At 46.6% G+C, this 14,049-nt stretch overlaps 1 protein-coding gene across 1 annotated transcript in view; it reads right to left on the bottom strand.

Moving 5' to 3' along the window:
- The window catches only part of LOC104620554 (rho GTPase-activating protein 31-like), a 58,126-nt gene extending 44,865 nt beyond the window's left edge, over positions 1–13,261 (bottom strand). The window contains 1 exon segment of the mRNA XM_010286808.1: positions 13,162–13,261. Coding sequence (XP_010285110.1) covers positions 13,162–13,261 — 100 coding nt within the window.
- Between the last annotated feature and the right edge of the window lie 788 nt (positions 13,262–14,049).

The raw sequence follows: 14,049 nt of genomic DNA, 5'->3' as shown, positions 1-14,049 counted from the left end.
AGCCAAAACCTGACAGGTGTCAAATCGCCCAAGCAGCGTCACTGGCCCAGCCAAGCGAGCTCGAGAAGCCATCTGGCCAGCGGCGCGGAGCCCGCGTGCCGGGGGCCAGCCTCTTGCTCCCCAGGCCGGGATAATTGGACATTGTTCGGCCGCTGAATCGCCGCTCTGTCGGGCTGCAGGCTCGTCTCGTAGGGACCTGCTAATTAACATGCAAACTGCCGAGGGAAGGAGAGGGTCAGAGATGGCCCTCACCCCTTCCTCCCCCCCATAACAAACAGGAGGTTTGTATGCAACCGCAACGCCCCGACGCAGGGAGGGGAGAACGGGTGGGGAAGCGGAGGGGATGGGAGAAGCCCCTTGAATACTTCACATTCAAAAACAAATGCAGGAGCCCTCATCAAACGTGGGTGAGGGTTTTCCTGCCATACCCAGGTTTTCGCTCGCGCCCGGAGAGCTCGGCAGCATTCAGTGCCACGCTTGCTGCCTTCCCTCCCTCGTCCCGCACCGGCCAAGGCCTCGCTTTCCGCCACCGCAGCCCAGCCGACGAGCTGAAAGCACTGTGCAGGGACACGAAGGTCCCAACCTTCATACGGGCATTGCCATGAGGTAAAGCAAGTAGCACTATTGCTGTCAGCCTCTTTTCAAGGAGGCAGAAGTGGGGAAAGTGATAGAAATAAGGCACTTAAAAAGCTAAAATACCTTTCCCTAGGCACCAGAATTGAAGTTGGTTGTACCTGCACTGTCCCCCTGAATCACAACTTATACAAAACCTTTTCATATCTTGCAAACATTCTCTGTCAAGAGGCAGGAACACATTTTTCTGATTTTCCCCATTCTCCCAAAGAAAACACACGTCTCCCCTTTTTCTCCCAATGCTCACTTAAATTTGCTTCATAGGTATATAACATTGCAAAGAAAAGCCTTGCTGTCACCCTTTGTCCTTCTGCTAAATCCTTCCACCATCCTGCAGTGAGTTCAAATCTGTAGTAAGAGATGCATAAAAAAATCCCAAGTAGGGAACAATTATTAGGGCAGGGATAAGCCTCCAAAGCCCTTAGGATCCAGAGCTGCAGTTCACGTCTGTCTTTAATGCCCAAGGGCTAACATCAATAATTTAACGAGCGCCTTACATCCTGAAATATTTCACAAACTGCAAAAACAAGACTTACTCCACCCACCTCTAGGCTGGGAGGTGGCAGCTGTCGAGCTGGGCAGAGCAACGCTACGTGACAGTTTAGGACACTGAGTAAAAAACAAATCATGGCTCCAGCTGAAATTGCTTCTAGAAAGGGAAAGATGCAGCACAGCACGTACATGTGTACAAAAGTCCCTATCCCCTGGAAACAAAAGATAAACCAGAACTTTTTTAAAAGGCTTGGGGTCCTTGTTTTACACTGTGCCCAAATGGCAACATTTCCCTAAATGATGCCAAGTCAACGAGTTGACTGAACTGACACTACGCTTGCCATCTTCTGAATCACCCACCCCATTCCTGCAGCTGATTTTCTTGGGCAACTCCCATGCAAGCGCTAACCAGACATAAACCTGCTTAGGGCGTTTGCTGCAAGCATGGCTTAAGGCTGAACAGCAGGACACTGATTGAGCTGCCATGTTTAGGGGCCTAAGTGGTATCCAGTTAATCTTCTCAAATCTCATTATTGCAGCAGAGTGACAGGTGGGTATTTTAGCATGCTAGAAATTGAGGACTAATTAGGACTCCTAGCCCTTCTTTGTATTTATTACATTGGTTCCTTCCCCACTTCTGAAGCATGTGCTGCCTCTGCCGCCGCGCTCTGCCTGCCACCCCGAGGAGAGCGGCTACCGGGTCACTGCGCCTGGCTGACCTAGAGACTGAGCTGCAGGAGGATGTCGCTCCTCATCCAGGTTCTGGGGGACCCCAAATCGAAGCTGTTGGGATCCGGAACTGAATTTCCTGACTCGGATCCCTTTTGTGGCTTTGCGCAGCAAACCTTGGGCAGCAGTATGTGACTGGCGCTCGCTACTGAGCCAGGAAGGAAGAATAATGGACTCAATAGATCAAAACCAGCTCTTCCCATTTACCGCTTTCAAGCCTGCCTTAGGCACAGACGCTTGATGTATTGACTTTGGCAACATGTGCATACTGCCATCCTGGCAATAAAGTTATTGAAATGGAGAAGGGGAAAAAAACCCCAAAAAACAACCAACCAAAAAAAAAAAAAAACCCAACTAAGTAAGGGGAACTGAAAACACTTGAGAAAAGGGAGAATCCCCCATGCCCCCTTAGTAACCCTGAGCCACCGCCTCAGGCCAACTCCCCCCTCTCTTTTTAGAGGTTCCAGGACATTTGTTTCAACTTTTTTTGCTGCATTCCTCTACCTTGTTGTACTTTTGGTTTCCAGCCGGGACCGGAAGGGAGAGAACAGGATTATAGAAGGAAGTCTGTTGCTCTATTTTTCTGGCTTGATTAAAAGCAGAAGAGGCAATAAATCTCACAAGAGAGTTTGTTCTCATTTAGCCTCTCATGTATCTTAAACTACCTGACCAGAGCAGGGGTAAAGAAAATGCAATACCAAGTGGAGCACACTAGGAAGATAAAAAGAGAAAGCACAAAATGGTGAAGTTGTTCCCCTCTCTGACTTTGCGTAAGGAAAGCAAGCAATCAGTCCCACTGACAGCTTATTTATTTCACACGAATTGCAGTGCAGACACAAGGGATCCAGAAGGAGGCTCACCCTGCCTGATCACACCTCTGAACCTCCTGAAGTGTGACTGCCATCGCTACCCACAGCACCATAATGAGAGGTGAATAGAAAAACAAGCACTAGTTGCACATGGAGCAAAGGGTTTTCCACATGCTGGTTGGCCCTGTTGTGCTGCCAAGCTGCCTGTTTGCAACAGGACTGACAGTCACATTCACTGCCGAGATTGCAAATGCAGAATACTAACAGTATCAAAAATATTCCAACTGAAATATTCAGATCCAGATAAACAAACCCCTCCCTTTTCTGCCAGTGTTCTGGGTTTGCTAAATCAGCTTTTTTTTTTAATGAGCCGGTGAATATAGACGGTGAGATCAGGCACAGGTCTAGCCTGGATTCTCTGCCCTGCATCCCACATGTAGAGAAAGTCTGCGAACACGTCAGCACCTTTCAGAAAAAAAGGCAGTACCAGTGCTGCTGTGTTTGGTGAAAACCACAGTGGTATCCTTCAAATGAAGTTTGTACTGGAGAACCTGACCCGTTCTCCGGTCTGACACTCTGTAGGAAATGAGTTTAGGAATGTCTCCTGGCCCTTTGGATGTTCAATCCCTGTTTTAGATATGCAGGTATATCGTCTCTAACCATTTCACCATGTGACAGCATTTAATCACATTAAAAAAACAAATGCACACACATTCCCAGATGGGAGAAAGCAAAGAAAGGACATGAGATGTAAAGAGAGCTTTGCATTTGGTTTGGGATTTAGTTTTTGTTCTTTCTGTAACTGTTCTGTGCTTTACAGAACTAAACAAAGCCTCCTGTTCCAGGTGATAAATCTTCAAGCTGCTCCTGGCCCCAGAGAGCACAGCAGATAATAGCATTTCCAAAGGCATTTAGTTAGCTGAGCCTTGAGTGTAGAAGAGGGCAGAGCGAGGAGCTGGAGATAAATGGCTGTGAAGCCAGCTCAGCTGCTCAGGGCATATTTCTGAGAGCAGCAGCCACAGCTGAGAATCCTGCACAGGGATGCAAGTTTCCCCTCCCCTTGCCCAGTCCCTGTGCTGGAGAAGGGCATGTAGCAGAGCCACCCCGAAAGAAAGAATTTTTGCCATAAGGCCCTGGTTCAGTGCACAGTGCCTTTAGGGGGGCTGTACAACCGCTACCCAAGATAGGTGTGCTGCTTCACAGCATTATTTGTAGACTTTCTGTTAAGCCAAGGCTCTGCAAAGCTTTCATCAGATGCAGCATATTAGCATATTATATAAAGCATACATTAATTTGCTTGAGCTGGCCAGCAGCAAGACTGCAGAACCCATTAAAGAACAGCAGCCCTTTATGAAAAGACAATTTGTTTTCAGCATTAACCAGGGCAGAAAGGATCCTTAACACCGTCCCGACTGCATGTTAGTTATTGACTGAAATTGCCAGCCTAGGCTGGGAGACCAAGGACAATTTCTGATAGAAACTGTATAAATTACTAGGAACATCGGAAGAATTAGGAAGAGTGTTGCCAGCAGGCCAAGTGATGTGATCCTTCCCTGTCTGCTCAGCACTGGTGAACCCACACCTGGAGTCCTGCGTCCAGCTCCGAGCTCCCCAGTACAAGAACAACACACACTTACTGGAGCAAGCCCAGTGATTAAGAGACTGGAGCATCTTTCATGTGAGAAGAGGCTGAATGAGCTGGGACTGTTCAGCCTGAATAACAGAAGTATCAGAAGGGATCTTATCAATGTGTACAAATACCTGATGGGAAGAAATGAAGAAAAGGGAGCCAGGTTCTTCTCAGTGGTGCCCATTGACAGGACAAGAGGCACAAATCAAAAAACATGAGATTCCATCTGAACACAATACTTTTTCACTGTGACAGTAGTCAAAGGCTGAATCAGGTTGCCCAGAGAGGTTGTGGAGTCTCCATCTGTGGAGATACTCAAAACTCAGCTGGACACAGTCCTGAGCAACCAGCTTTAGCTGACCTTGCTTGAGGATGGAGTTGATAATCTCCAGAGATCCCTGCTCATATCAGTAATTCTGTGATTCTGTAACATTTTCTGCTGCGGTTAAGGTAACTCTTCCCATATGCACATTAAATTACCTACGTCCAAGCAGGCATCCAGTCAACCCAGCATTGCTTGGAACTGGGGCTGTCACACACAGCATCAGCTGCTGGCACCAGGATGGAGGCAGGATGGTCTGAGCCTAGACCAGGCTGCTACACCCAAATCGAAGTAGAGCAACTGGGGCAGAAGAATTGAAAGCAAGTGAAAAAAACATGGGTTTTGCTCTATCCCTTTTGGTGCACTGTTCAAGACCAAAAGTGCCTCCATTGGGATGAAAATGGGTAATCTAATCCAGCTGCAGGGTTGTATTCAAGGCAGAAGTGTGAGACAGAAGAGGAGTGAGACTTCCCTGTCTGCTTAAGTAGTGTGTGCTGAAAGACTTGTAGCATTAGGGATTGAACTCCTCACTCTCACACACAATGATAGCATTGATCTGGCATTTGAGTGAGGGTGAAGTTTAGTATTGGTGTCTATAACTTCATTATATGCAAGGGCCTAAACATCTGACAAGCTAGGTCTCAAGCCCGTGTTAAGTACTTTCATATCTGTAATCACAGTGGTGCAGAAGACCTGAAAGTCTGCTTGTGATTTCAGGTAAATATAGAAAACAGAAGGTTATATTATTGAATTAAGTATGAAAGTTAATAATACAGTCAGCACAGTTGCCCCACGTTATTTAATTTAACACTAAATTCAATTTATGTTACACTGTTCTCTGTCTGTGTCCATTGTAAACATGCCACAGATTTTTTTTTGTTGTTGTTGACAATGAAAAACACATTCACTGAAGTTATCAGCAGAGAAGCTGAAGGCTTTGGCATACGAACAAAGGACAGCTGGGGCTTGAGGCTCTGGGAATGTATGGAAAGTAGACACTGACAGGCAACTAGCGACACTAGTTGCCCTTAAAACAACCAGCAGTGGAGCCAATAAGCAGCCTTTGTATTGTAATAAGGCATCTGTAGGTTTCCATGTCAAACCTCTAAGTGCATCTGGAACCCTGTTGGTGGTTCAAGACTGGAGGCAGATACTGGTAGCTCTCCATTATCTAATCTTCGTTCATACATCACACTTAGGAAAACTGCATCCAGTGCAGATCAGACATGCAGTCTAAACCATGACCATGATGTGGGCAGTCAATCTGACAGCCACCCCGCTCCATGCCCTCCAGAGCAGGACTGAGTATACCATCACTGACAGGCTGTTTTCATTTCCCTTATTACCATTAAAGGAGAAACACTGCAACATAAATCTTTGGCACAACCCTGAATGCCAGCAAATGTTGCTGCTGTAAAACTGCGTCATATATGCAAAGCCTGAGGTACAGATGCAAGCTTTCTAGTATTTTGTTTGTTTCATGAGCTCTCCAAACTAGAACCAGGCCTACACCAAAACTTTGGATCCAAGCACTGCAGAAAACTGGGCATCGCCCAGACTACATGCCCACCATGTCTGCATCAGCCTGTATTGTACATCCACCCTATGCAGTGCCAGCATTTCATCCACAACAGCTATTTCCTTGAACCTTTGAGAGCTGTGATACCACAAGCAGTGAAGTCCCCAGTCCTTGGTTTCCCAAGTTCAGATGAAATCAGCTGTTACCAATAAAGAGAAAACATTTGCTAAATCAGAATAAGTTTTCTAATATACAATCTGCAGGCAAGACGTGATTCATGCTGTTCGCAGGGTGTGGGGAGAAGGCAGGATCAAAGTGCATGCAAACGACATGTGTGCCTCCTGCAGTGCTTGGTAAGGGCAAAGTAAAGCAGGAGGCAGCATGGAAGAGCTCTCTGCTAAGCACACGGCTCTAGCAATGGAAAGTCAATACAGAGCAAGGAGCTGAGCTCACAACATGAATGTTTAACTGCAGTAAAATTGTGCCACAGAGACACAAAAATCCAGCTCCCAGGAACCAGAAACAGATTGAGGAAGTAACACAAACATCATCCAAAACAAGGAGGAACAGTGGAGTAACAGAAGCAGACAGATGGCTTCTGCTCCCGTTGTTCCCAGTGTCTTGTTGCTCTCACTTTGTTGCCATAGAGGCTGATATCTGGGACTCATAACGTGATGCTCCACTTGTGAGAGTGGGTGGAGAAAAAACAACCTTTACTTTATTAAAAATTTCCCCCACACTATCCATTTTGGCCGCAGAGTTTCTTACTCCCCTGTCTGCTGGACATGCCTTGGCAGACTCCAAAAGGCCAAGGAGCAGTTTTCCTCCCAACCCCAGCCCAGCTCCTCCACCTGCCAATTCATGTACTCAGCCCTCAGGGCTCCTCTGCCACAGCACTGTACAATATTACATCCCCCTTCTTTCACCCCCTGGACTTCAGAGCCCGTCTGTCCCTTTTGCTCCTGTCACAAAGATGAGGGGATGCAGCCTTAAGTGTCCACACAGGCTGCATGACAACAGCTAGAGATAGACCCCACAGAGTGCAGGTGATGGGGCTGCTTAGCGTGAAAATGTAGAGCAGACTGCAACAGCATGTCAGATTAAAAAAAGAGGATTAATACATTTCAAGCCAGCCCGTGAGGCTGTTCTTGTCCCCTTGTCCTCCAAGCCCCTGCTGCTTCCTTCCTTGCAGGGAGACGAGTGTTTGCATAGCCTCAGAGTCAGGTAGGTCAGGGAAAAGATCTGGATCGAAAGCAGTCTGATCACAAAAAGAGAAAAAGGTTTCTTTTCAGCTTGATCAGTTCTGAAGACAGAAATCCCCAGTGCCACAGTTCCTAATTTTGAGAGTGGGATGAATGCAGTTGTTCGTTATTCTGCAGCCTCCACATTGACATTAATGGTCCGTCAGCCATTTTCCCAGGACTTCCTGCATGCATCGCTAACAAAAAGCACCTACCCAAAAGCATGGGCATGCATTCACTTTGAAAGTTCAACACAGGAAGAGCGGATTAAAAAATATATATAATAAGTGGAGACAAATGCATCTTTGTATGGTACACACTTACATGTGCTATGGGCTGGCATGCACCCTGCATGTTCTTATCCCACAAACACATGCAGTTGCTCATGCTAAGTGTGAGGAAAGCAAGCCACACAACCCAGAAAAGCTGCTTCACATCTGGGTAGCAGGTTTAACGATTGGCTCCGAAGGGAGCCTGTTCTTGAAGAAACTACTTTATTCCTGAGTGGCAGGTCTCCTCATCCATCTGAGCACGGAGGAGGCAGCTTCACAATTAAACACTTAGGATCAAACTCAGGCAGAAGATAGCACGCTAAGGGACCTTACCAAAACAGCCAAAGAGCTTCCAAGGCCACCTTTCCTTTGTACAAAGCATATTACGGCTGAGTTATTGGTACTGTTTTCCCTCAGAAATACCTGCCTATCCTACAGTAAAGTCTTGACGTACTGCAGCTCTCAAAAGTGGTTAGGATCCTGGTTGGGGAGCCAGTGCAAGCCAGAACTACCATGTTTTTATGAGACCACTAACTAACACTGAATGAAAACTTCCCTTACTCCCTCATTCAAATGCAGTTGCGACAAGGCAGAAGCAGTCACTGCACAGCCACGCAATGTAGAAGAATATCAAATGGGCTACCAATATTTTTGTCTCCTTCCCCACATTACCATCCAGGGGCTCGTAAGGGTTTCCTCAGCCATCTCCCTGTGCTACATTTGCAGACAGCAGCTCCTTTTCCCTTTCTGGACCCAGGGACTGCTGCTGGCTGGCCCTGCTCTCTGCCACAGCAAGAAGGAGGCTCAAGTGCAGAGCACAAGGGGGTTGGTGGCTTCAAAGCTCCTCAAATGAAGCAGCTCTGTTTCTACAGCAAATAACAAACAAAGCCAATAAGCAGCATTAGACAAAGAGACAGAAAGTGCTTTGGGTGCCACAGGCTCAGGATGAGAGCCACTGAGGGAGCTGTGGGGAGTGTGGGAGGGGGTTGAGGGGAAAAGCTGATCTCATTGCATCCCAACCAGACAACATCAGGCAGGAAACAGATGTACAAGAAACCACAGAGGGGTACAGCAACAGCAGAATTAACTCTCCAGCAAAGAGGGGAAGCTCAGACACACAAGCTGACCTGCACCCTGAGAATAAGGCGTCTAATCTGAGATTTGGCTTTTTGCAGTCCTGGTAGCACCTCTTATCCCAGTATCTAGACACCACCATACTAAAAATTAAGAAAACGATTGAGTCTTTCTCCAAGTCTTACCTGGTCCTAAGCAAATGAAGCAAAGGTACCTACCAATCAGTAGTGGTTCCTATGCAAAGACTGGATTACCTTTTACCAGCATAACCCAATTTTTACAGATGCTGTGGCTATTTCCTTTTTTTTTTTTTTTAAATTGAAGTTGTACCTCATTGTATACTTGAAAACCCAATCTGAATCTTCCACAGTTAGAAACACTGGGAATATTAAACTCCATTTTGACTTAGTTCCTTTTACTTTAACAGCTTTGACTTTTTCAGCCCCCTCTTACAACACTTTTGTGATATAACCAGAAGCAAGACTACTCATTGTGACTGTTTTCTTAAGCAGTCCAGACTGTCTTGCCACAACTAAGGCTTGTGCACAACCTTGCGTCTTGTCTTCTCTGCTGACCCATCTGTCACTAGAAAATTACACTGTTGTTATTACAGGAACTGGGAGCCTGATGTGCAGCTCCCATTGACTTCAGTAGAGGCACTATGTGCTTTTCTCCTCTGGAAACCAGGCTGGTTATCAAAAGGCCAAAATATGGCTCTAACATTAATCTTTCAGGGTGAATATCTGTTAGCTCCATTGTACATATACAACACTTCTTTATTAACGTTTGACATAGGAAAATGTTTTAGTAGAGGAAATTAGCGATAATTTCCTCCTGCATGGGTGCCTATCCATGCCCAAAGCCTGACACTGCTTTCTAGTAAAGGTCTGACACTCCAAAAAGGTCACTTACCTCCATGTGTGGATTCAGTGCTGGCAGCAACAGAAGAGGGACTATGTGAAATCAGATGACTTTTACTCACTGGTGTTGCCAGATACCATTCTTTTATGTCTTATGTGAGCTTTTCCTCAAATCTACTGCTATTAAAGTCATCATTTGAGACTTTCAGTGTGGAGGAAGAACAGATAATATTTCCCCAAGTTTCTAGCCCCCCTGCCAGTAGAAAGACTTGAAAACATAACTGAGATGCACACTGAAGTTTCAGAAAACAGAAAGCAGAAAAAGAAACCAGCACTGATTTTTATTTTATCTCATGATTTTTGTGGCCTGAGTCATGATTTTAAATGCTTGGGAGCACTGATAGCAGTCTGCCCCCACAAGGAACTCAACCAGTCTCTCTTTTTCTGCCAGCAGGAAAAGGCCAAGTAGGGTCAAATGCGGTAGTGACAGGAACTGACTTAAAATACAGTAAATTCAACACATCTGAGCTTCGAACCAGCCATCAGACAGCAGCATCTGTCCCTCACCACTGACCTGGGTCAGATCTGAAGAATCAGCTTAGGGCTAAAGGCTTTCTATCACATTTTTAATCTCCTGAGCTACCCCACTGTACATGATAAAGTCTTTCCATCTACACCACTCTTAAATACTTTGTAGTTCTGCTGCAGCTTTTATTGTATTATCATAAAGATCTTTATGACAAAGCCTTAGGTACCAAAGTCTGGTAAAGGAGACAGTGGGATCTTTTCACCCTTCATTTGAAACGCAGCCATATGTGACGCAAACCATAGCAGGTTATTAAACAGTTAAATGATAGGAGAGGAAATGCTGATACCTTAAGCAGAATATAATTCTCTCTACTGGAATTTGGCAAGGACACAGGGACTAAGGTCCCTGCAGAAAGCACAAGCTGCTCTTAAACAATCACAAGCATGTAGGGACTCAAGTTGTGCATCTCCTCCACAAAGCATCGCACAAGTAGTGCAGCACCCCCTAACTGTAATGGCCGTGTACTAATCCAGAGGGAAAAAAGCCAAATTGAATTGCCTACACTAGCCTTGGCCATCCCCTGTCTTCACTTCGCCAGCCCCAGCACCAGCAAAGCAGGTCTCTTCGCCTCTGTGAGTGTCTAGGAGCAGTCACACAAGGCAGGACTGCAGTGTAAAGCAGACCCGAGCATGAAAGCACAGCCAATCTGACTTGTGTCCTGCCTCTCCTACAGCCTCTTCTTCCTTTCCAGTTAACTATTCTCGGTGCATTTTAAAACCTGCTTTCACAAAGGTCCACCAAAAAGCTTTTTCTGGATAGCAGCCAAAGTGCTCTCTCCCTCCTGGTCACGCCCAGATACCATGAACAGTCTTACATCTTCATTGCTTCCAAGCAGGGAATAACCAGAGCCTGCACCAGTTAAAGACATAATACTACCTAAAGCAGAGATAAAGTTATTTCTTTATGTCTCTACCAAAGCCCCTGCTTGCAGGAGCTCTGGCTTGTTACTGGAAATAATTCTTTGCAGGATAATTCAGCTGCCCCTAAATGAACCATCTCTCCTACGCTAAATACTCTTCTAATTTTGTTTCACAGTTACAGATTGCAAGTTTGTGATGTCCTGGAGACATCTGAACCTTCCTTTCTTCCCAAGACATCACTTTGGCATACTTGTTCACAATCCTACTGATCCTGAGCGCCCTACTAGCACCAAAATTAATATCTCCAGTACTCTCACTTCCCCCCCGTCCCAACGAATTGAATTGTACCAATCTAACTTACACTCTTCCCAATAAACCTGTAACAATTGAGTCTTTCATTTCTAGATCCCACAGCACTGGGCAATGGGATGTGCTATTCAGCAAATAGCAGTACTGCATAAATGGAAAGGAACTTCATATTCTCCCCCACTGCTCATCAGCATGGAGGGATAAGTAGGTTGGAACTGTGAACCATCCCACAAATGAGACTCGAGACAATGTCCTTCTTTCTTGTGCCCAAAAAAACTATTTAAAAAAAAATACAAACTATGGGATTTTTGATAATAAATTCTGCTGTTCTGGTCTAATTTCAACTGCAGTAACTATGTTTCTCCCTTTAAAATCCCCCTTGCTGCTTCAATTGAATATACCGCCTGTGCCTGCCTTCCCTGCATTGTTTTTCAGTGTTCCTGTAAACAGCTGTAAATTGTTCCTCCACCGCGGCAGCTCATGTTAGCACTGGGTGGAATTTACCTAACTGTACCTCATGCTGGCAAAGTGGTATCAGTTCATTAAGTCTGTTATTTTTGCTATATTAATTCAATTGCCATTAAGGACTATATAAGTTAAAAGATACAGTAATTGTTATGGATGACTCACGATGAAATTGAATGACCGGTTTTCCCCCATACCTAAATAAATGCACATATATAACATTTTATTTTAGTGATATATGTACTGCCCTCTTCACTGTGCAACGGAAACGACTACTGTTATGTAGTCCATCCCTCTGCCAGTGCAATTCCACACTGTACTTCATCAGCCACGCTCATCAGCAAATGAAAGACCTGATTGTACAGCCCTCCCCGTACAAAGCTGACATCGCTGCTAGAAGCCTTTTTTGCTTGGAGTAGTCTGACATTGGTAAAAGTTAGTTAATTCAAACTGGAACATAATGCTAAACTTGGAACATAATGCTCACATCAGGGATGGTAACAGGCATATATTTATTTTTCCTCTTACTAAACTGCAGCTCTTTCTGTATGCCAAACTCTCAACTGCTTCTCTCATCATCCAACGCTCTTTAAGAAAAATTATTCCACTCCTTCCCTCATCCAGGACTGACCATTTCAAGCTCAGGACCCTCTGATCTTATTGCAATTACATCTTGTCTGAGCTACCATATTCTCATCTGATACCTGGGGGCACAGAGGTCAGAGGGAGGAGGAGAGGAAAGATAACAGGCAGGGCAATGAAAATATTAGCTCAGCTGCCCCTTACACCTCACACCCACCCCTACTCCAGCCCATCCCGCAGTCTCTGTCCTCCATCCAGCAGTGAAAGGACAATATGGGAACTGTACTGGAGTCCAGGACGGGCAGATGGGACATTCCCAGTTCCTCCCTACAGCCCTGTAGCACTCTAGTCTCGTGGACTCCGCGAGAATTTCAAAGTCTGGGAGGAGGCAACACTAAGTGCAGTTCTGCTTTCCGAACCTAGCTCCCTAAAGTCCTTCTGCCCCCTTCCACAGCCAGGTGAATGGGAGAAGGCACAAGATACAGCTGGCCGCCTCTGTCCACACTTAGGCAGCCCGAAAGCCCTAGTTCAGTCCTGTCCCCACAGGCAGCACTACTTATGCAAGGGTCATGCAGACGCGTCGCCAAAGCTATCTTCCAATTGTTCATTCATTGTGAGTAACTGGGCATTGACTCCACTTCCCAGGGATAAACCAGCTCCGGGTTGTCTAGCCCTCAGCCTTAGGAAAGCTCTGGTTTGCAGTCCTACCAGTAAAAAAAGGGGGGACGCGCGCTCTGCTCCTCCACAACCACAGTGAGAATAAAGAGGCATTTACCATCCTGCCCAGAGCTCTCCAGATACTCCGTCAAGTCGCAGCCGAAAGCGCTCGCGGCTCCCTTCCTCTTGAGTTTCTGCTTGGCTCCCTTGTTCTTCATGAGGTTAGTCCCAAAAGAGGTTCGCCCCCCTCCTGCCTTGCCCCCCTCCCCCCGGCCTCACACTGGGCAACAAAAATCTCACTCTTCTCCTCAGACCACCGCCCGTGTCCCACTCCCGGGGAGCAACATCGGGGGTCCTGTACAGCGTCCAGCCGGAGAAGTAAACATTAATCCCCACCAGATGTTGGGCTGCTCCTGTGGCAGAGGAAGGTCAGGTGAGAGGAGGCTCCCCAGCCGGCAGCAGCAGTGATCATAGCCCAAGCCCGGAAGGGTTCTCATCAGAGGGAAGTGGGTGGTAGATGGGTGCCCGCATCGGAGCTGGCAAGTTGGGGGCAGGCGATGGTGGAGGGGACGTCTTTCCCTCAGCACGGTCCCAGGACCCTCCACGGCCACCTTCTGGGTTTTGTCAGCTGCGCTGTCGCCACTTCCAGCAGAAAGTGTCCCAGTCTGGTTTTCCTTCGCTCAGCTTTCAGAGGAGACTGGAAGTTCAAACGGACTAATGAAAAGGGACCAGGGAAGAGTCTGCACAAGGCTCCTCTTTGGCTCCCCCCCTTCCCCTCCTCCTGCCTTCGGACAGTTAGAGGAATGAGAAACCAGCTTCCTGTCCTGACTCCCGCTTGCTCGCTCTCTCCTTTCCCCTGTTTTACAAATCCTAGGATTATCCAGCTCAAAAAAATGCTGAAAGGAAGTTAGCTGAGGAGGGGGGCGGAGGACCGTTTTTGGCAGTAAAGTGCATGTGTGTGTGTGTGCATGAGAGAGCGACTGAGGGGGAGGCGGGGAGAGGAGGT

This window comes from Phaethon lepturus, unplaced genomic scaffold, assembly GCF_000687285.1.
Source record: "Phaethon lepturus isolate BGI_N335 unplaced genomic scaffold, ASM68728v1 scaffold11875, whole genome shotgun sequence".
Lineage (NCBI taxonomy): Eukaryota > Metazoa > Chordata > Aves > Phaethontiformes > Phaethontidae > Phaethon > Phaethon lepturus.
The sequence above is the reverse complement of the archived record's forward strand: the minus strand, read 5'-3'. Positions and strand labels throughout refer to the sequence as shown.